Source organism: Pholcus phalangioides, unplaced genomic scaffold, assembly GCF_987345545.1.
Source record: "Pholcus phalangioides strain wild (caught in Gottingen) unplaced genomic scaffold, Ppha-v1.0 ptg000009l_1, whole genome shotgun sequence".
In the NCBI taxonomy this organism is placed as follows: Eukaryota; Metazoa; Arthropoda; class Arachnida; order Araneae; family Pholcidae; genus Pholcus; species Pholcus phalangioides.
In genome coordinates, this window is record NW_028301602.1 from 49,607,735 (window position 1) to 49,630,734 (window position 23,000).

Below are 23,000 nucleotides of genomic sequence, written 5' to 3' on the forward strand. Positions count from 1 at the left end.
TTAAGTTATATTACAATATCAAAATTGCTAATTCTTACCATATTTTCTAACCTTGGGCTATGCATTCTGACGTTCTATTTTTAGAAAATTCATGAATGGGGATTGCATCACAGATCTAAATGTAGTGGTATATTATATATCTCACAGGGTTTTGTTTTTCTTTTTCCTTCACCAAGAAGCAGCAACAGTAGTGACTGCATTATCATGCTAGGGGCAGATGGTCTTATAATCCAATAAAGACACCAGCTGCCCTTAGAGGACAAAGACCAGTGTACTAGAGAAAAGTCCAACTTTGCTATTTATTGTTTGAATTGTAAAGTAGTGAGGATTAATATGGAAACCAATTTCAGAAATTTCATTTGGTATTTTTTTATGTTTAGTGAAACCAATTTCTAAGAAATCATAAATATTTAGTCTATTATTAGTTTAAAATATAATGAATCGTGGTGGAAGGCCACAGCATATAGCCTGGCAAAATTTTGATAAAGTAGAAAAAAATGGAAAGATATATGCAAAATGCATTAATTGTGGAGTTATGCGATGTAATCGTGTGGACAGGATGAAGAGCCATATAGTTCAGTGTATTGGAAGGGGCAATAATGTTGAACAAATACCTGATGTACAAAAAGCAACTACATCAACATCTACAGAGTCCACTGCCTCACAGCCTATTATTTTGTTGGAATCAACAGATTTTCACTCAAAAAAAGAAGCAAAAAATTGATGACTTCATTGTGAAATCAAATTCTGCTACAACTAAAAAAATTGATTTATTAGTGGCAAAGTTTTTCTATGCCAATATCCCATTCAGTGTTGTTGAACATTCAAGTTTCAAAGATCTAGTTTCTGCTTTGCGTTGCGACCTGGTTATAATACCCCAAGTAGAAAAGCATTGGCTCAGTCATTGCTTGATGAAGTTACAAGAGGTTGAGAAAACTGCAAAAGACATTCTCAGTGGAAAAGCTGTAACTTTAATTGAAGATGGATGGAGCAATATTCATAACGATCCAGTCATAGCTACATGTATACATTCTGATGGTAAATCCTATTTTCTTGAAGCTTTTGAGTGTGGTGCTATTATGAAAAATGCAGATTACCACAAGCAAATAATTGACAATTCCATACGTTTGGCCCACGATAAATATTCTTGCGAAGTAAAGGCAGTTGTAACTGATAATGCAAAAGTAATGGAGAAAGCTTAATGAGATTGACTTTTGCTTAATGAGATTGACCAAAATTTAATAGAATATGGGTGCTCTTCTCAGTGGCTCAACTTACTCGGACAAGATCTAACACCTGAAGCTGTGCTCAAACAGGTGGTTAAAATACAAAAATACTTTAGAAACCATCATTTGCCTTCGGGATGGCTTAATGAACATATGGGGTCAATAAAACCCCAATTACCTGGTGATACTCGATGGAAGAGTACACTTGTCTTGAAACATTTTTACACAATAGGTCATTTTTTCAGAAAATAGTAGAAGATCACGAAAATGACATTGACAAAGGAATTGTTATTTTAATCAACAATTATAATTTATACAAACAGTGTAAAGATCTTTCATTCCAACTCAAGCCAATAAGTGTTGCATTGGATATTCTTCAAACAGATACAGCTACAATAGCTGACTTATGCTGTGTTTGGCTAAGCCTTCTCAAAGAAAGTGCTCTTCAGCCTCACATTGAAAAGATACAAAACAGGATGAACCGGATTCTGAGACCATTTCATTATTTGGCATATAATTTTCACCCAAAATATAAAGGTGAAGGACTGACTGATGTGCAAAGTGATTTGGGCAACAGAGAAAATTAACGGTTGTCCGCCATTGCTAATTTCATATGAAGCGGAAGAAACTCCTTTTCCACCTTCTTATTTCAGTGCAGCAGGAAGAATGACAAACCCTGTGATTTGGTGGAAAGGACTTTCTAAATGTAATGCTTTTTCAGCTGAGCCTGCATCTGAACTCATAAAACTAGCAATGCTTTTGCTGTCCAGTCCCGCCAGCTCAGCCTCCATTGAAAGAGTATTTTCTAACTTTGGATTTGTCCATTCAAAACTTAGAAATCGTTTAGGTGTAGAAAAATGCGTAAAATTAGTTACATGTTATCGGATGCTACGTGGTAAAAATGAACGATACTATTAATTATATATCTATTCTAGACGTTTTGTACCTCAAATTCAAAATCGCAAATTATAATTAATATTTTGTTTCAATTTTAATAAATTAGTGTTTGAAAATGAAACATTGTAATATCAAAGTGCCTCATCATTAAGTTATATACCTATTCTATTCGAAACATCCCAAAGCATTCATTTAGGTTTTTGAAGGTTTTTGACGGTTTAAACCAGTTTCTGACACTTGTCACGTCAAAAACCAGTTTTTGGTCGTGATTGAACCATTTTGTTGTATGGTCTCCAAAACCTTACAGCATACTCCAGTCAACACCTTCTAGAGCAAGAAGCCTTCGCCCGCGATTTTTCAATGCTGTGACGTCATCACACTACGGCTCAAATCTCCAGCCTGTTTTTTCCCCGTCGATAGCTTTTCTTCCCTGATCGCCATATTGCATATTGACAAGTGACGACTGTAAGCACTCACATGTGTGCAGTTTTTTAGTGATAAATTTCTATTTTAAACATTTATTTTATAAATTTATCAGCAAGATAATAAACAATATTGTTGCACAAGTCCTTTAAGAAGAATAGTTGAAGAAAACAACAGCTAATCCGGCCACCAGCGAGCTTCGTGGAAGGAAGTATAGGCCTATTTGTACAGCTGCATATAAAATCACACAGGTTAGTTCATTTTTTACTATTACATGAAATGCATTGATGAATATTCTGTAATATTATTATTGCAAATATAGTTAATTTCATAATCGCAATTTTCATAAACTCAGTGCTATATATAGTTTGGGATAGGGCTTTATTAAGTTAATTGATAATATTGGCACTGTGCTATTTTAATCTTTTTTTTTTTTAATGTTATCCTTCAACATAAGAAGTTTTTAAAGAATAAAGGTCTGGACACACATATCCGCACTGTGCCAGGACCGTAGCTCGGGCGTCAGTTGGCCGTGGCTCGGCTCGTTCCTCTTCAGACCACACCTTTCCATGTGTTGCCCGTGTCACTGCCGTATGCTGACTACGAAGCTGTGTCGATTGCTTCAAGTCTTTAACGCAGCCAGTTCGGTGTAATCAAAATGTTCAGTAAATTAATTAACAAGAGTGATTTGGATATAATAACCCTAGCGTAAATTAACAATAATTAATTGTTCTAAACATTTCTGTAAATAATCTATACATGTATACAAATTTTTTATTTTGGATTGATCTCCGATAGATTTTTTGTATGTGACAAACCCGCAAAAAATAATAGGATCTATTTAATGCAGCTGAAAATAAAAAGACGGCCATTTGCTTAGTTTGACTATATGCACTCTTGCTTATAGTTTGGAGAGAGCAGATTATTTACGGAGTGATAAAAGGAGAGAGAGAAAAAAAAAGTCATATAGAAATTAAAACAATCTGTGGGGGAGAGGGGTACTCTCTCTTCCTCACCTACACACTCGTTTTTTTTTTATTCAGAGTCAACGGCCATCATAAATATAATCATCTGTAGGGGCAGGTGGTGTCAAATTCCGATAACACCTCGGAGAAGTGTATCTCAGCTCAGTAGGAGTATATTGTACGAAAGAGCGACCATATCTTTTACTCTATGTGTGTGTGTGTGTTCCCGGAATCTTCTAAACTGAAAATTGGCTCCTTTGCAGATGGCAAATGGATATTATAACAATTGGGGTGTTTAGTTTGCCGGGGCTTGATTCAATGATAAAGCCTCACCAGTATTCGATAGTAATTTAAAGCACTCATTGCCACAGTCCCAGTCGCTGAAACACCTTTGTCAGATATTTAGCACAAAGGTGCTTGACTTTTTGGAAGGTGTGGGCCACTTCATTGTTTTGAAATATTTCGCGAGCTTCTTAAGTTATCCAGAAATGAGTCTCGATCCTCCAAAATTATCTAAAAAGAAGTGGCACGTGCCGCTTAAGTGATCTGCAAGCGTGCCGCGGGCCACTCGAGAGATCTGGAAATGTGCCACTAACCACTCAAATAGGATAATCTGCAAATGTATCACGATCCACTTAAGTGAACTGGAGGTGTGGCGTTAGTCGCTCAAGTGATTTTGAAATGTGCTGGAGACCACTCGAGAGCCTTGTTTTGTTTTTTGTTGTCACGGGCCACATCAAATGCTTCCGAGGGCCGCATTTGGAGCACAGGACATGGGTTAAGCATTTATGGCTTAACATGTTGCATCTGATGTGAGTACCAAATTTAAAATGTCTCCTATATTTTCCCATAAGAAAAACCCCAAAAATTTTCGAATCGTTTTCTATTTATATATATAATTTATGTTAAAACCAAAACAATAATTCATTTATAGAGCATCGGAAATTAAACCCAGTTAGTTTTCCAAGTTTACATTATTATTTTAACAAAAATCTCCCTGGCAAAATTTTGTTATATGCTATGCGAAACATAATTTTAAACTTTGTTTTCCCATCAAAGTTGTGAAAATGTTTATCCATATGTTTTCTACATATTACGCTAGTACCACAGAAGCGAGGCCAGGTGCATCTAAACAATTTCGGGGCACGAAAAATGTTTAGGACACCCCCTCTCCTTAACAAGATTTCATATATTTTGTGGGAAGAGGGAATCGACATACTGAATATACACGAACGCTAAGAAATACCCCCATACAAAAAAAAAAAACAATAACTACACAAATGTGAATTAACACAAAAATTAAGAAAAACTTTAGAATCGATGGATTAAAAATAATTGAAAGAAATTATTTCAGTACCAATGAAAATTAAGAATTAATGAAAGAAATTATTTCAGTACCAATGAAAATTCATTATTAATGAAAGAAATTATTTCAGTACCAATGAAAATTCAGAATTAATGAAAGAAATTATTTCAGTACCAATGAAAATTCAGAATTAATGAAAGAAATTATTTCGGAATAGATTAAAATTTAGAATTAACTGAGGAAATAATTCCAGAGCTATTGAAAATTCATAATTAATAAAAGTAATGATGCAGAAATTGATTAAAATCAAGAAATAAATGGAATTAATAATTCAGCAATTGATGAAAATTGAGAAGCGACATAAAATAAATGAGCTCTCTCCTCTTTTATAAAAAAAATCTGCGCTCTCTCTCTCTCCCGAGACCGCACCGTCACCGTAAAAATATAAAATAAACTAGTTGGTGATGGTGCGGATATGTGTGAACGGCTGCATTGCTTAGCAAAGAATTATTCTTTGACCGTGTGATGATCTACACTCGGCCGACGCACGTGCGGATATGTGTGTCCAGAACTTAAACAGTTAGAGGGAATTCAGAATAATTACAGAAAATATATTTCATGGGCCGCCACCTCCTCACATCCAGGAGCCGAGCTTCTATAAAATTTTTAGTGGATCCCACTCTAATATTTCTCAATGGAGCCTTTGATGGAACTTCAAATAATTACGTGAAAGGAAATATTTTATTCCATGCCTTTCTGCCATTCTGAAACTGGGTCCCTTGGTAAGATCTGCTAGGGTCAAAGCAATGAAAATTCTAAATTTTTTTAATGTTATAATTTCAACTAAATACATTCACAACTTTTTAAAAAATTCAAACGTCTAATGATGCTTTTATTTCATGTCAATAGGTGTGTATGACTTGGACAGTATCAGTATGGGATCAGACCAGAATCATGTGAATTTGCTGATCGCCCAAGAAGAGAGAGGACTGGATAGAACCACCAGACCAGCATCAAAGTTCCCCCCCCCCATGCCCAGCTCCATAAGGGCTGACTGTGGGACTACAGACGGGCCCAGATAGGCCTATGAAGAAGGGGAGATATGTGTTTGTGTTTTGTGCAAGTGTATGGATGTGTATGAACGATTCGCTTATTCGCCAGGGTGATTTTTTTTTTTTGTAACTTTTGATATAAATATGATTAATGCACACATCTATATTGGGATTACAATGTAATGTAGAACTAAAATAATTTCAAAGGTAAGTGTAAAATATGTGTCTCAAGTTTTATATCAAGAAATATTCAAGTAATGATGAACGGTTTTTAAAATTTCATGAATTTTCTCTTAAAATTAAATGTGTTGAAATATTTATAGAATAACTAATAAGACAAAGTGTTTCATTATTAATGTGTGAATTTATGTAATGAAGCCCCTCTGAAACACTATTCCAACTATATTACCTGTTATAATGCCAAAATTCTTTGGGACGGGGGTGGTGGAATTATATCTGGGCTAGACTATTGGGTTAAAAAAATGTCAATTTATTTTTCCATATAAATTAACAAATTTCTCAACACACAAAACAACTTAAAATATTCAAGTGATGATTATATTGATACCAACGTGGGAGTAGTGTATAATCATAGAATATTAACTAGAATTTTCCCCATGTCTATATAAATTTGGTCAGGTACATAGTTTATCTGTCAAACATATATGTCCCGTTGCTTCATAATGTAATTCACAAAATTGTGTGATCAACTTTGGATGTTATTGGTTTTATTGTTGTAGCCATTGCAACTGATAATTAATTGCATTAATAACAAAATAGTGGGTTTGTCTATTAGTCCCCATATAAATTTCCATGTTCATCCTCGCCCTTCAACATATAGGGCCAGATCATTTTTTCCCTCATAGTGTATCTGATTAAAACTATCAGAAAAGCTGGCTGTATTAAAAAATTGTTTTTTTTTTCAAATAGAATTTCACCCCGCCTATAAATTTTGTGAGGTTCATGTTTTGCCCTTCTTGAACATAGATCACATGTTGCTTCATAATATAATTCTTAAAATTAATCTACGTTTGTCAATGATTGGTACAGAAGGTGCATTTTCGAAATAGACTTGCATTGCATTATGATAAACAACTTTGTGTTCTTTAGAAATTACAAAATACTGTGTTGATGAATTGGGTTTTCCATGTTTTAACTGGAAAATATATACAAATACTTATTCAAAAGCCAGGTTTGGGAAATATAGACAGGTACTAACAATATTTCTTTGAGGTAAGTTTTAGTATGTGGGAGGGGGTAATTTTCTGTGGAGTTTTTCTGACATATTTCTAAAGAACCTTAAAATAAAAATGCACTTTTAAAGGAAAATTATAGTCAATAAATTTTATGCAAAAAGGAAAGTGGTGACATTTTCAAAAAAGCATTATTTTTGATTTTTACTACTTGAATCTAGAGATATGAGGTGAGAATATTCTCGGAGAATGAGAATATTATCCTGGATGTAAAAATTGGAGAATAATCAAGAATATTCATTTTCTTTTAAATTTAATTTTTTTTACTAATTTTGTTTATATTGTGAAATATAAATCAGTTTTCTTTGCCCGAAACATTTACAACAAAACAATTTTTGGTATAATCACCCCCAATGACAACTTTTAGTTCTAGAATATTCTCAGATCATGATGAGAGGTTTTAAAAGTTTGGTTATATAAAGATTTCAGAAACCTTAAAAAATTATTTTAGAATTAGATATATTTTCAGAAATAAGTTCACAACAAAAGAAATTAAATCAAAGTTGATTAATAAAGGAAGCTATTCTTATACAACCACTTTTATTCTAAGAGGATACAGAACTGTTGTTTTCTTCAATGCACATACACTTAAATTCTGTATCACTCAATTCTTTTAAAAGTTGTGCAGTTCAGCTCTGTTGGTTTAATTTTCTTGCTTTCAAACATTAATATTTGTGGTCTACAAACTTCAACATTCCCATCTTGACGGGGGACAGGGAATATTCTCTCAAAGGACTACTATTATAAATTACTAGAGAATATTCTTATCAAAAATTATTCTCAAGTTATTTATCAAGATTATTATAATACATGTTATCTATATATATAAAATTGATTTTCTGTGTGTCTGTCTGTCTGCGTGTGTGTGTATGTTCTCTATACAAATCTACAATTTTAGATTGATCGTCACCAAATTTTGCATATATACCAAATGGGACCCGACTTAAACGATAGGCTACTTTGAAATTTCGTCAGAGCAGGGCAAATGCCCCAAACGGGCAAAAAACTGTCGGGCAACAATGGTTTTTGAGCCTCAACAATCACTTTCCGAACGTTTACTTTGGTTACCGTGGTTCCCTAGCAATGCGTTTCAGACGTGTGTATGCCTTTACAACAGTTTGTCACTTCTTTAATTCTGTTAGTATATGCATATGTATAATAGTTTATGCCTTTATAATGGTTTGCCACATTTTCAATCCTGCCAGTAACGAGGCTTTTTGAATAGACATCATAATCATCATCAGCATCGCTTTTAGGGTCAAGAAAAGGGTGATCCTTATAGAAATCAGTGTTAAAATTGCCGATTTTACTGTAGAAATGCTGAAATTTTGTGGAGTTTTCTGTCACATCAATAATTTTAAAAATTGTATTGAAATCTAGATTTCTGAAATATTGAGTTCGATTAGAGATATACGAAGTTCGGGAGATTAAATATTAAGTAATAAGCTGGACCTACTTTTGAGTTGGATATCCATGCAATAACATTGATTTCAACTTTTTATTTACATCTTCTCAAGCATGAAAATTAATGTCTCCGTATTGTCTTTTAATATTGAACTGCATAAATTCATATATTTTAGGATATTTTGAAATTAATTATGGGCCCGTAAAAAGTACATCGAAAAAATTCCACAGCTTTATAATTAAGCATTTTTGGAAGCTGAAACAGGCAGATAACTTGAAGTTCAGGGGGAGGGAATCGAAATACCTAGCGCCCATCAAAAAAAAGGGACTATATTCATTTCCATGTTTCTTTAAATCTAAATTTGTTTAGTTCATGAGTCGAGCAGAAAGTCGCCATATTGGTTAACTTTAGACACGGTTTGCATGTCCCTCAAAGAAAGAGGGAGATATCACGTGATCGAAAAAGCCTCTTTAAAGAAAACCCGGGCAACGCCGGGTATTATAGCTAGTTACATATATTCTTGATACTCTCTGGAAAGATTTTGGTAACTGAAGAATATTCTCTCTGCAAGCGCTATTATTAATAACTTCAGAATAACTATTTTTTATATGAATATTCCCCAGTAATTTATGAAAGTAGTCCTTCCAGAGAATGTTCTCAAGGATATTATATGTAACTATATTATAAATAACAAGAGAATATTCTCATCAAGTCTCAAGTTATTTATTATATTTATTTCATGAAAAGTTCCTTCTACATATTTATTTTCTTTATAAATGAGAAAATATATATTGTATGTGATGAAAAATAAAGGATATTATATAGTTGAATTGGTCTCGATTCTCTTTTGGTATTCAATGGATATTTTTTTGGTTAAAATCAACAGAAATGCAGTTCTGAAAAATTAGTGCTCTTGGGGAAGTTTTGAGGTCAAAAGGTAATTTTTTCAAATATTAAGTTTTTATCAAAACTGGCCCTAATTGATACTTGGAAATAATGAATTATAAGTATAAACTTGTCTATTCGAGTGCAAGTCTTTAATAATTTGGCCTCTTTTTTATATAACATAAAGAAAAAATATAGCAATGGGTCGATTCTATAATAACATTCGATGCGTTATAACGCATTGGTGTGGTGCTGGAAAACGATCTTACAGGGAAGATAGGTTTCGTAGGACGGAATTTGATGACGTCACGAATCTCGGGGTCAGGCCTTCTGCTTTTGAAGGTATTGCTCCAGTCCCGGACGAACTAAGCCTCAAAAACGCGGAATAATTACTTTAGGAGAACGCGAAGAGACCTTTTTGAAAATGGGACCAAGTATTCTATTTGCTTTTTTGACCACAGATGAAAAATGTTCAGAAAACGTAAGTTGCCTGTCAATGAGAATTCCCAAATCGGTGACCCTAGTTACATCCGGTATAGTGACACCATTCAACTTGTAAGAGAACCATGGGTTGTTCAAACCAAAATGAGCAACCATGCACTTATCAACGTTAAACGTCATGCTGCAATCCTGTTTAAGTTTGTCTCTGCATCAACTCCCTATCGCTTTGATTCCCGATTACCCCCATTAGCTTCACATCATCTGCGAATTTGCTAGTAATCTCATCGATACCTTGATCGAGTTTATTGATAAAAAGTGAAAAAAGTATGGCGCCAAGGACACTTCCTTGAGGAACTCCACTTGCGATGCCTGTCCAACCAGAGAATTCCCCGTTCACCATAACTCGTTGAGACCTATCTCTTAACCATGATTCTATCCAATTCAGCAAGTTGCCCTCAATCCCAATCTCATGTAAATGCTTCAAGAGTTTACCATGTCAGGCCTGATCGAATGCCTTCTGGAAATCAAGATAAACAACATCTAAATTTTTTCTCTTACCCAAAGCCTTAGTCACGTGATCATAAAAGCAAAGGAGGTTAGTTACACATGACTTCCCCTTCCTGAACCCATGCTGATTTTCCGGCAATACATTATTCTTGTGCATCCACTTCACAAACTGCCTTTTGATGATAATCTCCAAAATTTTTGAGAGGGAGCTCATCAAACTCACTGGACGATAATTAGACACAGCTTCTCTACTACCCTTCTTAAATATCGGAACAACATTAGCAAGTTTCCAATCCCTTGGGACGATACCTTCAGCAACACTGCTCCTATATATCTGTGTGATTGGCCCCAACAATTTGTTAGCACATTCCCTGAGGACCCTGGGATAGATATCATTTGGCCCTGGTGCCTTGCTTGCACATGCATTTTTTAGAAGATTCCAGAACTCCATGTCCCTTACTTGAATATCATTAATTTTTTTACCCCATGCAACACCCTTATATTGAATATCATTATCTCCATTAAAAACCGACGCGAAAAAATAATTGAAAACACTACACATGTCTACATTGCTCTCTAACCTAGACCCTCCTATCGAAAGGGGGCCAACTGTACCCTTACATCCATTATTGACGTATCAAAAAATTGATTTTGGGTCAGAGCCAATGTTATCTGCCAACCTAGATTCAACTTCTTTTTTTACAATCCCTTATCGCTTTCTTCAACAATCTTCTTTTATCAGTGAACAATGATAGGTCACCTCATCCACTTTTATATTCTCTGAATGCTCTTTTCTTTTCAAGATAAAGGTTACGCACGCTATCCGTGAACCATAGAGGGTCAGATGTACAAACACGCTTTTTTCTAACAAAGGGTATGACGTTGTGCAAAACAGAGGACAGCTTCGTACTAAATTCTTCCCATTGACTTACCACCCCTACTGATTCCAACCAGTCTTTGGAAACTTCCGCTAACCTTCCTATCAAAACATCAAAGTTAGTTCTCTGAAAACAAGGAACCAGTCTTTTGTTATCAACCTTACCCAAGAAAAAGTTAGTGAAATCTGACGATACGATGATCACTGGAAGAAAACTCTTCCCACACCGAAACATGTTCAACAAGATCCTCAGAACTAGTAAGAACTAAATCCAAAATAGCAGTGCCCCTAGTGGTTTCTGATACATGCTGATACAAAAAATTTTCGAGCACTAACTTAAGAAAGTCTCTTTCATACTGATATCCAGATGAAAGGTTCTCCCAATCAATACCTGGGTAATTGAAATCCCCTAGTATGATAACTCACACATGTAAGAAATTTCATCATGAAAATTGGCGATTTAGTTTGGATTCCTATTAGGTGGATTGTAATAAACCCTAACAATAAGTTTACTATGTCTTTTGTTTTCGAGCTCAACCTATATAGTTTCAATATCACTTCTCTTCACATTACACTCTCTAGACTTCAAACATGATTTCACGTATATCAACACTCCACTCCCTTTCCTATCAGATCTATTTCTCAAAAAAGTATGGTATCCAGAGATATGTAAGAAAGATTCATTCTCATCGTTTGGCCAAGATTTTGTAATGGCTGTAAGATCCAGGCGCTCTACAACTATCATAGTTTCTAAGAAATCTTTCTTATTATCCAAGCTCCTCGCATTTATTAGCACACATTTCAATTTGCCTGGTGATTTAGTTTCAATCGAGAAGCCATCCAAGTCAGAGGTGGGTAATTCACCATCAGTACTGTTGTGATTATCATTAACTAACCCACATTACTACGTGGTCTGGGAGTAAAAAACCTGACCTAAGACTATCGTAAACCTCCCAGACCCCCCCCCCCTTTTGTTTAGATGGATCCCATCCGAACGAAGCCACCTATCGGTTAATGCGGGAAGCTCCAAGAACGTGATCCCAAGTGCGGAGCAAATGTCCTTCAGGCCTATATTGAATTGGTGGCCTATATTGAATTCCTATACCCCCCCCACTACCCCTTGGCAGCACTGGAATCACTGCCACATCTGAACCCCCCTCCCTAGCGGATAATAGTAAATCCCGGTACTCTGACAGAGACGTACTAATATTTCCTCCTATCTGATTTGTTCCCACCCACAGAATCACCTTCAAGGGCAACTTTTGGCGATGAAAAGCTCGAAACCCTGAAAATCCCTACACAGTCTGTTCCCAAGTTCCCTAACCATGGAATCGCAGATGATTAAACCCCTTTCACTATCCCCTTCTACCTCATCCACGACCACCCATTTGCCCTCTAAACTGTCGTTGTTCGTGGAGATTGCTTCTTCATCAACAGGTGGCTCAACGACAAGAGGCTTCATTATAACCGGGCCCTCTACAACCCTAACTTTTTCCCGTAAGGCTTCGCCCTCGAGTTCCAACCTTGCCCTATCCAATCACTTTCTATATTTGAAACTATCAGCTACTATACCCCTAGACCAGGGAAATCTCCCGTCGCAAGCTCTACACAACACTTGTCGAGGTTGAGGCATACTAACACTATTGCTAAACTAGATAATAATAGTTAAAAATAGGAAAATGAGAAACGTTAACAAGAAATTAAAAAAGAAATTACAATGCGAAATATACGTAGGAGATTGTACGAAGAAATTAAGTAAAATAGAATGCTCAGCACTAAATCACGAAGAAAATATATAATAAAAGAATACTACACACTCTAAAAAAAGCACCGAGCTACAAATTACAATTTTTACTTATTAAAACTAGCTCACTATATCTGTTAACTAACCTAAAACAATAGGACCCAAAATGAAAAAAAAAAAATACTGGGAATACCTGGGAAAACGTTCGCTAACACTAATGCCCAAAAACTCACGAAAATATATCATAAACGAAGAAAGAACATGAAAAATGGCGCAAAAAATATATTATCGACAAAAAGCAACAGTCACAAACCTGGCGAAAGTACACTGAAAATGAATGACAGAGAAAAAATTTAAATCGACCGAAAATACCAACAGAAATTTAAAAAATTGAGAGCAAAAAATAAAAAAAACCACTTACCTCACAAATCCAAAGATGAGTTAGAAAAAAAAGAAAACACCCAAAAATAAAAAACTCTTAAGTAAAACACACGAGAACGAAGAAAAACACAAAATGGTGCACCGACGTGAGGGATAATCCTTTGGTAATCCCACAACAACGGTTTCCGATAAAACGCTGCTATTGGTCTGTGAACAGAGCGCAAAAAAAAGCATGTCCGATCACAATGACGGCGAAGACAATAATTGAATTAAAAAGCAGAATAGAATGAAATCTAGAATTAATAAAGCAGATAATTTCAGAATTGATGAAAGAAATAATTTCCAGAATTGATGAAAAAATGAGGAAATTGACAGGCATGAACTGTGTTATTCAATGCGTCATATGTTTTCCTTGTATTCGTTATTGCTGTCGTCACTGCAGTTCCATGCTCCCTCCAGTAATAAAAGCTTAATGGTGAAATCCCGTATGCAAAGTGAAAAGCATTGCGATTTGGTGAAAATCTGGCTTCATCTTTGAATTTATTGCTCAAGAAACTTCCTGCCATGAATGATTCCATCAAGCCTGAAAGTGACATTGTTGAAAGCAAAATAAACGTTTCATTGGAGGTCATTTATTGAAAAATGAAGCTGTGAATGCAGAAATTATATGGACACTACAATGTATAAAAAAACCATCATTCGAACAAATCAATATAAACAACCTGGGGGGGGGGAAGCTGTAGATAATATGCAGTGGCCTATAAATCATTCTGAGAAATGTATTAGAGCATGAATTATTATAAATACTCAGTGTGTTTTTAGTTTATAATTCTTGAATTATCAGCAAGAAATTAGAGTAATTTGTACTTTTGATTTGTTTGTTAGTGGAAACACACATAGGGAGTGACCCTCTTTCATGTTGACAAATAGGCTGATATAAATTCTAAACATTTTGTGCTGCTCTCAAATTCCACATTAGTAAGTACACAAAGAAAATTTTAGGCATCAATTGGTCAATGCCAATTTTTTAGTTACTATGTTCACCAGAAGCCTAGGATTTGTCATGCCATAGTGTTTATTATAAATGTGCATAGTGTATTTCGTGTGCTTTTATTTACTCATGTTCATTGTTTGTTTTACATTGTGCTTGCCATTTTATACCAGTTCTTTAAGTTTAATATTTATAAAGCATACCAGGGATGCCGGAAGTCAGAAATGATAGGTGTTGCCAACCTGTTCTATAAACTCTGACTGCTGTTGTAGTAAAATACTTAAAGTCAAAGTAATATTAAATACTTGTGTCTCCATATCAATCAAAATTTAAAATGAAAAACTCATGCTGATGAAATTTCAAAGAAACTTAGTTTCATTGTATATAAACTTTTTATCTCAAACACAAAGCTACAACCAACTTCTTGAATGATTTATATTATGCTTTGTTTTATTCTGCTATATATAAACTATGATATAATAATCTGGGGTGGAGACAGGCGCAGATCCAGGGTGATGTGTTGGGGGGGGGGCGATTTTTTACAATGAAGATGTTGATCGGTGAGACCCAACCTAGTGTCCGCAGGTGCCAAACGTACTTAAAATTAAAAAACTAATAAAAAATTAATTAAGAATTAAAATTATTTAAAACTTTCAATTAATTTTCATTTAAAAAATTAATTGAACATTAAAATTAATTACGATTACATTTAATTGAAAATGAAAATTAATTTAAATGAAAATTAATTAAAAATTGAAGGCAGTTAAAAATTAAATCTAAATTAAAATTTATATTTATAAAAATTATATTTTTTCAATATGCAACATACTTATTTAAAAAATTGCTTGCAGCAACTGGTGTTACAATTAATGAATAAGCTGTTTTTGATAATAAATTTGAACATTTGTGCCGGCTACCCTCGCAAAAAATACCGTACGAAAAAAAAGTTTGAGGTGCAGACTGAATAATGTGTGTTATATTTATAAACATTGTAAGGAATTCTGATGCACATTACCAGTTAAAAATGTTTTTTTATTAACAGTATCATGAGCAATTGTACAAATAAATAAAAACTTTGCAGATGAAAAGAGAGCAGAATATGAAAAGCGTATGAAGAATTGGTATTTTAAATTGTTCCTAGAATACTACTTCTTCCTCCTTCGCTTGATAAAAATTAAGGCTCACAGTTAACCGGACAAAACAATGTGCACAAATAAAAATTCATCCGAATGTATTCGATAAATGCTTTTTTCCAGCTTTTCAAGTCAAAGTAGAGAGATACTTTCCGTTTAAATTTAATTTTTTTGATCCCTGTGAAAGTATTAAACGTTTCTCTTTGTGACGTTATGATAACAATTAGGCAAAACAATATGAATAAAATAAGGATCTCGGTCAACCAGAGGAAATGAGTTCTAAGCTAACTCGGATACAAGAAACCTCGTTTAAGAGAGACGATCCTTGAACATTTGAAGGAAAAAACAATTATCTAAAGCCCTGACCATGGCCTCCACATCCTAGAGCGGGGCCCCTAGGCTAAAGCCTCTAGTGGGCCCCCAGACCAGACTTTTCACGGGCCCCTTTATAGTTAATTTATAGCTTAAAAAAACCCACCCTTGGGAGCATGAACTTTACGCACAACAACAAAGTACTTATCAAATAAATAGGTAGGCTACTACGCGCACACTGACAGCCCCCTTACCCGTAACAGGTCGCACTGAGCTTGCGAAAAATTCTTGTGACCGCTCAAACTTTAAACGAATTCATGCTTTCAGATAAAAAGCTGAACCTATGCAGCGCAGCTTTTGTCCTCTCATATGTAGGGTCCGTGATAAGGCAGTTTCGGTTTCAGTACAGCACAGGGCAGATGTTTTCCCTGTTCAGATTTTGAATGCCGGTGATGGGATCGGCCAAATAAGCTTTGTTTACATGATTCCAGGTGAGCCCTCTGTGGTCTGTCTCGTTCAGTCGAGAATTCTATCTATTTGACGGCAGATCCATGTGGGACCCTCAACTGGCTCTGCTTGTCTCGTACTAATTCATATCAGCTCAGTACTCCCCACTCGGTGCTGGACCCGACCAAAGGGACTTTGTTTCCATCCATGGGGTCCCTAAGGTGGTCCCTCTTGTTTCGCTCAATACCTTGTTTAGTATTTACTCATGATCTGCTTGGCGTATGCACTGAAAAGGTTCGAAACCGCTGCTGGAAACTCAAGCATCCAAAGCCGAGCTCCACTCACTCCAGCAACTTTTCGTGTTCACGTATACGCTTCGAGGACTGGCGTAGAGAACATTAAGCAGTCTTCTTTCAGTTACTCGCGTTCTAGACAGTTAATTTTTCTTTCTGTGAACAATTTTATAGCACACCAAACTTGTATCCTTTCTTAAAATGAAAATAAGTACTATACACAGTAAAACACCCATTTATGACATGTCTGTATTTACAAATAATACCTTTAATTTCCTCATTTATCACTTATAATTTTCAAACGAGACGATAAAATTAAAAAAATTACAAATTTACAGCTTCGTATACCCGATTTATGAAAATATTTTGCGTCTGAAACCCATTTTTGTCTTCAAATAAAGTTTCCCATCCTACTACGTATAGAGTCAGACTTTCAATAATCCCTCCAGTAATCCGGTGTTTTTAGGCCGGTTTTCTCCGAGCATAGAAGAGGAAAACATAGTGCGCACATGTTTATTAGCAGAAGTTTGTTATTTAAATGGACTTTTTCAATCAATTTGCAGTAATTCGGCGATTTCGTTAACCCAGTACACCCTGGTGTGATATGTGCCAGATTAGCGAGAGTCTACTGTACTAATAATTCATATCTCTATTAGTTCTAGAAAAATTGAATTCCATCAGCCTTTTTTTTTTGCTGGTAATTTTTCAGTTTTTCCCCTCAATTTTTTTTTTTGCAACACTGATTTTAACCATCCTCATGCCCCTTTACTAAAGACAATGTCCTATTTACAGAACTAAATGGGCTATAGCCCAGGGCGGCAAGTGCAGAAGGTCGGCAAATTTGAGGATTGAGTGGCCAAGAAAATTAGCAAAATGGGAGAAGGGCGGTGAAATTTTTATAACCCTCAAATAAACTCGCCTCTGCCCAGACAGCAAGTGACCGTTTCAGTGAGTGACCTAGAGAGTTTGCAAGCATGTGAATGAGCAAAAGCGTGACTTAGAGCGGGAGTAAGAATGTGAATGATCAAATGAGTGACATAAAGAATGAGGGACCAGTTCAGTGAGTGGCCTAGAGTCAGCCGTCAGAAGCGTATACTGGGCCCTCGGAAAAAGTAATTTATCTGAGCCCCCTACCTGATGAGACCACATTTACTTTTAAAATTTTAAACCAGAGGCCCCTCTGCATTTGAGGCCCCCGCCCGCGGGGAATGCGTTAAGACCATAGAGTAAGAATAATATTTTTTATATATTTATATCTTTAGTCAATGGTTAAGACGGTATTGTCTAGAGTGCGTGTAAGTAACGAAACAATTACCAAAACAGGGTGCAAACATGTAAATGACTAAAAGGTCCGTCCCACGAGAGTTTCCTAGGGGACGCTGGGTAAGATAATTAAAGTTAATAAAAGTCTTTGTCGGACATAAACCGCAAAAATAACAGCGGGCGTGAAGTAAACCGTACTTGTTCGGTCATTCACAAAGGAAGATGCTCGTCCCTCTGCCTTTGTATTGAAAGCCATAAAAATTATTGCTTCCCCGAGGCGACCGCGGATCCTGACAAAGACTTTTATTATCTTTAACTTTAATTATCTTACTCAGCGTCCCTTAACAAACTCTCGTGGGACGGACCTTTAAAAGAGTGACTTTAACACAGGTGTACTTGCAGGAGTGGAGCTATAACATGGGATGGAAAATTCGTGGATAGAGTAGTCAAGAAAATTAGACTAGAGTAGAAGAAGGGCGATGAAATTTGTGTAGCCTACAGGCGGCAAAACCGTAAATGCGCTTCTGACTGAACATCAAAATTACTCTCAATCTCCTAACCTGAATCTCTGGTTCGGTTTCAAATAAACAACTCATAAAGGATGAAAACTTTAATTTGGAACCACCTTAGCAGGAGTTTCAGAGAATTACTAATCAGGAAATATAAAATCTTGGAAACACAAATACACGAAATATGGAATGGTAAATCTTGCTTATTCGAATAGGACGTCAAGATAAAATATGAAAATGTTCTTAAATATGGAAATATAGCATTGAAAAGTTATTGAAACAAGTATAGACTGTTTTCGATAACAAGAAATAATTGACGCATATTTCAATAAAATATGTGGGTACTAATTTGTCTGCATAATTAAGAAAAATTTAAGAGTAAAAAAACTTCCTAATGAAATTCTAATATTGCGCGATTTAAAATAATAAATTTCTTATTCAATTTTGTGCAGACTATATGGTTGTCAAAAACCTATTCAAAAACAGTTTTTCGCCACAGATACGTTAAATAGCAAAAGCTTACTTTCATGCAAATCGGAATGATTTTTATTAATATTTAATTATGATTATCAAGTGCACAATATTAATTTTCAGATTTTTTGTCTGAAAAGATGGTGGTTAAATTTAATTCCCGCAGAACATCCGACACCACACAATCAATTTTATATAGTGGATTCCACTTATAACGTTCCTCAAGGCCGAACTCTTAGAACCTTTTCCCGCTTAGTGCGATTCATTTTCGTGGTCCCATCTTCAACTAATGCTCAGACTATAGAGACGTTGCAAGCGGAAAAACGCTTTATGGCGGTTTTTGCAAAAGCGTTATACGCGCGATCCACTTATAATGTTTAATCCAGGTACTTATTTCAAATTACAAGGCTTTAATTATTAGATGGGGCCGAGGCCTATATTTTCATAGGTATTATAGAGAAGCTATGTGTGTTGAAATGCTCACCTTCTGCAGCAGGGCTTTTGAGCTACGTTTTCGAGGGGGGGGTGCTTTGCTGAGATTTTTCATACTTTTAGGCCCCACTATAGTGAATTTGTAGAGTGAAAATCAAAAAATGATAAGAATCGTCCTGAGCCCTGTTAGCCTCACCCTGTGGGGGAATCCCCCGTTAATGTCAGTGAATCCGTAAGCAAATGCAGCTTCATTCTCTGGGAAAACCCCAGATGTGCTACAAAAAGTAATAGAATTAATTTTCTTAACACTCATTTATTTTAAAATTTTAAAATTTTTGCTTACTGAAAACAGTTTTTTTCAAAGACGTGGCCATTTTTTGATCCACGTCAAGCTTGCGGGTTTCAGGACTGAATTTAAAAAAAGAGAGATAACAAAGGCTAGAAAACGATGATTCATCTTATTGGATGGCTTGTGCTTTATTGCGCGTTACCAAGAAAACTGAAGGGTGTACATTTTTTTGCCTCTCTACACGAGCCCTTAGGCGCTAGGAGGTATGTTGCAGCGAAAAGGCAGCGTGACAGCCGAATCGCATGGAATCCCTGTAGAACCTTGGTGGGAATACAATTGACCCTCCTCCGGCTATGACTTCTTTATTTTTTAGACCTTACCAGCAGAAGAAATCTCAAGGTGGAACTTGGGGAACAAATTTTAGGGAAAGGAACTTTGAGAAAAAAAGGAAATTAATTAAAAAAATTAAGGATTAATAAAGAAAAAAAGTGAGGTAACTGGAGTTATGTTTGCTTGAAGGCTCTTGGGAGGGGCGATCGCCCCCATCGCCCCCCCCCCCAAGAGCCTTTAAACAATAGGTGAAGGGGCGATCGCCCCTCCCAAGAGCCTTCAAGCAAACATAACTCCAGTTACCTCACGATGGGGGCGATCGCCCCCATCGCCCCCCCTGGATCCGCCACTGGGTGGAGACTATAAAACAAATTTGCAATCAATATTGTCAATTCAAATAAGATGTTTTAGACCACGAATAGTATTAGTCCTCCACATACTCCAATATACATAACCTTAAACTTATTACCTTTGAGATATAATATTATATACCGAATTCTTCTCACTTTGTACCGGAATAAATCATTATGTATAGCAAATAATAATGTACCTTTGCGACGACCAACTGAAATTTTCACTATACCGCACTGTCGAAAAGAAATTTTCCAGAAACATTTTTATTACTTGGCTCCTAAATTTTACAAAGCATTACCTTTAGAAATATAAAAATTTACCTACCTGCACAAAATTTAAAAAAGTCATTTTCAAATTAATCTTATCAATAGATGATATTGACGTATATTTTAATATACAATAGCGAAATTCTTATTACTTGTATGCCGGCATGTGCCATAATTCTAACTCATCTTAACCCATAATTTATTTGAATGTATTATACATGAGAATTGCATTTGAATATAATTAATGTATTTGTAAATGTATATAATTAATGTATTTGTAAATGTATATAATTAATGTATTTGTAAATGTATATAATTAATGTATTTGTAAATGTATATAATTAATGTATTTGTAAATGTATATAATTAATGTATTTGTAAATGTATATAATTAATGTATTTGTAAATGTATATAATTAATGTATTTGTAAATGTATACAAATAAGAATGTATATATATTTCTAATTATTATTTATATTGATTGATGCTAAATGTATTTTCTGAGTACTGAAAGTGCTGAATGTATTTTCTTTAACACATTTAGCACTTTTCTTTTATTTACAGTTTGAAAATTGTCTATGGTTGACTATACAGGCCACAGCCTCTTGTCGACTAATAATATGTTATATATTGTAATCTTATGACATACCTTAAACTGAAATTTAAAAAAAAAAATGAATTGGACCCTTACTTATACAGTTCACAGCCGATTCCAAACGGTGTTTTTTTTTTCTCATTGAGAGGGGTTTGAACGCCAAATGATTGGTGTGCACACTTTCTTCAATAGCAATGTGCTGTTTGATTATCATGGCGCTGTTTTCACAATAGTTCCTTGAATCAGAAAAAGCACTGTAAAGGACAAAAAAGGGTATTTTGTCCCTCTGGCTCAGAGAGGGGGGCATCTCTGAGCATCTTGTGGCACAGTTCACGAGTATCTTATCGACCTAGGCGACCACATTTTCAGATCACTGAGGTAGGTCTCAAAGATCACTTTCACATTCAAAGATCACCTAAGTAACCTGCGACACAGTTACAGAACACTTAAACGATCTGTGGCACATTTAGAGATCTCTTGAGTGACATGTGGCACAGTTTTAGAGCACTTAAGCAACCCCCCCAGTGCGGTTCTATGTATCTCTCAAGTTACCCGCAGAACATTCCCAGATTACTTAAGTGATAAGTGGCATAATTAAGAATCACTTGAGAGGTGCGTGGCACAGTTCCAGAGCACTTAAGTGCAAACATCAGTGAAGAACAAAAATACTGCTATAAAAGCATCAAAATTTAAGTGGAGAGGGTGACAAAATGATGTTTGCCCCTCATAAAAATCACTAAGCTTCAAAAGAGTAAAACAAGACGAGCTGAGGCTTCAAACAAATAAGAACACAACGAAACTACAGTCAAATTGCTGTATAACTTCCCTTGTGATGAAAGAGAGCACAAACTGATATCGTGGCCTCAGAGGAGCGATAAATTCCAACTTGAGCAAAAACACAAAAGTGAAAGGACGGTCAGTTTTTAGCAATTGACCATTTTGTTTTCCTGGAGCATGCTAAATGTTTGCTTGTCATGGGATGTTACATGACCAACACTGATTAGACAATAAGAGCGGTTGTGTTATTACCTACACAAGGAGTGGGAATATTGACATTTTCTGTGAACTCACCCACATACAATGATGGTCACTCGTGGGAAATTTCCCTTACACTTTTCATTCAACATTAAACAAAAGAATAATTGGAAGAAAAAAACTCATGTCAATGTAATGTCTTTCTCTAGACCTTCTTCCGCGAATTATCATTTCTATACATTGAATCGATGTAATTATTCTGGATTACAAAAATGTATCGCTATAATAGTTTTTCATTGCATATTGTCACCTCAAAAGCCCTAAACTTTGATGATTGACTAATTGACTGATTGTTGACAGGGGTACGTTATCAGAGGCCGCAATCAGATGCTTGGTCAGCCGGGGCAAACACGCATTAAGGAGGCCCCCTTTAATGTTGGGGAGAAGTTAAAGAGTGAAATTTTTGCCCCCTGTGGTCCAGCGCCCAGGTCACCAGAATTCTCAAGTTCCTCTCTGATCACAGCCCTGCTCAGAATAGTTAAAAAACATCCCTTTAAAGCACTGAACAGGCAATCAGCAATGTCGACAGCTTACCGCGATTCCCTTGAGAAGGGCTGGCGATGCCCCTGAGAGACTGAGAAACACTGATATCCAGTATTTTGGTTCTTCTCTTTTAGACAACTTTTAGAGAGTTGGACTCGATGTCCAACTATATCTGCTTTGTTCAGATATGCGAAACAAAACCAAAAAAACACTTTTTCAATAAAGTGAAAGTTACGGTTTTGTTTTTTTTTTCAAATCTTCAGAAGAACAATATAAGAATACTCAGGACTTAAGCAATGGTGATGAAATGCAAATTAGTTATTTAAGTAATTTATAATATTGTTTTGAAAAATTAAATATTGTGGCTAATTTTTCTCAAGAATTATTATATAACAAACAAAATGCAAACGAGGTTCCATTTGTGGTAACGAATCT

The 23,000-nt window shown here is 35.5% G+C and overlaps 2 protein-coding genes across 3 annotated transcripts in view; both read left to right on the top strand.

The window, feature by feature from the left end:
- Acat1 (Acetyl-CoA acetyltransferase 1) overlaps positions 1–23,000 on the top strand; it is a 175,609-nt gene that overhangs the window by 147,415 nt on the left and 5,194 nt on the right. The gene's annotated exons all lie outside the window — the stretch shown is intronic.
- Positions 260–9,330, top strand: LOC149083258 (uncharacterized). Its single transcript, XM_089236466.1, has 2 exons — positions 260–2,797; positions 5,727–9,330. Exon 1 carries the CDS (start codon positions 600–602, stop codon positions 1,200–1,202), a length of 603 nt encoding a protein of 200 aa, XP_089092592.1. The 5' UTR covers positions 260–599; the 3' UTR covers positions 1,203–2,797; positions 5,727–9,330.